This window comes from Myotis davidii, unplaced genomic scaffold, assembly GCF_000327345.1.
Source record: "Myotis davidii unplaced genomic scaffold, ASM32734v1 scaffold362, whole genome shotgun sequence".
In the NCBI taxonomy this organism is placed as follows: domain Eukaryota; kingdom Metazoa; phylum Chordata; class Mammalia; order Chiroptera; family Vespertilionidae; genus Myotis; species Myotis davidii.
In genome coordinates this window covers 2,743,973-2,745,976 of record NW_006297152.1, presented here as the reverse complement: position 1 = coordinate 2,745,976, position 2,004 = coordinate 2,743,973, and the positions used below count along the sequence as shown (strand labels likewise).

Here is a 2,004-nt window from a genome sequence, read left to right as displayed (position 1 = left end):
TGGTTTTTTGGGGGGGGCGGGCAGGGCGGGGGTTGAGAATAAAATAATCTGCAGTAATACAATAATTTAATTTTCTGTTCAATTCTGGACTGCACATTACTGAGTGTTGGCTTTGTCACTAGAGTCCCAATATCCAAAGCCACATAAAGCTTCCACTGGTTTTGATAGAATCCTTTGCGTTTGTAAGTGCATAGGTGCATTTTACATCTGGGACCACATCTGCCTGCGGGCAGGGAGAGCATGGTCTTCCGGGCCGAGCACCGTGATGGACAGCAGGAAGCTTAGTCCCTGGGTCTCGGAAGTCATCTTGCAACCCCGAGTCTTACTTCTTTTAAATTGAAGGCTTTTGAATAGAGGCCAGGCTTTTGAGGTTCCCTCCTTTTATTCTTATGAAAATTAGCAACATAAAATATGAGTCAACTTTATATTCAGATGGTATCAGTAACACCAGAGTGCTAGATGAATTGTGAAAAATCCTCAATATGTCAAAAGTACATTCACTGACCCAGGCAAGTGTGTATTGTAAAATGTATTTAACATTTCAAATCTCCTTTGTGTACCAGTTACTGCGATACTTACCAACTTAGTGTTGCTTACCCTTCCCCGGCAGAAACGTGTATACTTGTTTTCACAAAATGTTCTTTTTCAGTTGTCGACGAGTATACTAAGAAAATATGGTAAAAAAATATGGTTTATAGGAAGACGAGTTACAAACTGTTTTCATAACCAGCATCAAAAATACTATATAGAACCAAAATAAAAAAAATTAGTCTGAAAAAGAAACGTTTTTAACAAAAAAATTGTTGGGGAAGGGGTTAAAGTGATGCTGTATTTTTTCTCTTGTATACATTTCACTGCATGTTACATCTCTGCTGTTTTCTAGTGCCGCCGGCTGTAGAAGGAGGAGATGAAACATCTTACTTCATAGTGATGGTTAATAACTTATTGGAGCTAGACTGTCAAGTGACAGGCTCTCCCCCACCAACTATCATGTAAGGGTTTTGGTATGTCTATTAAATACCTCCCACTTTTTTATTTGAGTGTTTCAGTGCTATCTTGAAAGAGGTCCTGTGTAGCGAAAAAGTGGTTTGGTAAATGTAACGTTCTTAGACTGTAATGTCTACTGGACTTAAATGAACCCCTGAAACGAAAGCTGTGGCTTTCTGCTTTATCCGAAACCCAGAACGAGGGTGATAAAAGTGGACAAAACCGGCAAGTCATCATCAGCAGATAAATCACAGGCTTCCTCGTTGTCTTTAATGCGCTTTATGTTCTTAGAAATTACATCTCCAGTTTATAGAAACAGACTATTAAACAGTCTGTTAACTCTTCCTGGGTCCCTGAAATGTTTAATGAACAACTAAGTAGAAAGAAATATACCAGACATATTAGGGAAATAGTTAACGTGCATATATGTTTACTGATTCTATTTTCTCATTCCTTCATTCACAAAGCATTTCTTGAATATTTATCTCTCATTTCCGAAGTGCTATAGGAAATGCAATTAAGGACCAGTCAACTAAGTCTCTGATTCAGCAACGTACATGTGTCATGTCAGCAATGTTGCTGGAACTGCTGAAAAATCGTTCCATGTGGACGTTTATGGTAAGGAACATGTATGTGCTTTAATCATCTCTCTTTCCACCTCTGCCTTCTAATATGCCAACTTCCAATTCATTCACTAATAAGGTCCTGGTGGTTTTTTTCATTTTCAATATGCATGGGTAGGAGTTAGAAGAGTTTGTCCCATGATTTGGAAAAAAAGTTTTTAAAAGTTACCGTTAGCAGGAACTGGTCCATTCATTTGGCCAACCATTTGGCCGTGGCACTTGGGGCTTCCAGACCATTTGACTTTTATGCAGAAGGTAAAGGCATTATCAGGACTAAAAGCATTCTCTTCTATTTGCCCTTCAGAAGCCAGACATGGTAATATCCCACAAATATTTAGAATAGCTGTAGATCGGCTGAACCAAGAAATTCTTTCCTCAACAGCCCCAGCCCTGG

At 39.0% G+C, this 2,004-nt stretch overlaps 1 protein-coding gene across 1 annotated transcript in view; it reads left to right on the top strand.

Moving 5' to 3' along the window:
• LOC107181387 (hemicentin-1-like) overlaps positions 1-2,004 on the top strand; it is a 27,779-nt gene that overhangs the window by 23,915 nt on the left and 1,860 nt on the right. The window contains exons 9-10 of the mRNA XM_015569925.1: positions 884-992; positions 1,488-1,605. Coding sequence (XP_015425411.1) covers positions 884-992; positions 1,488-1,605 — 227 coding nt within the window. The remainder of the gene's footprint in view (positions 1-883; positions 993-1,487; positions 1,606-2,004) is intronic.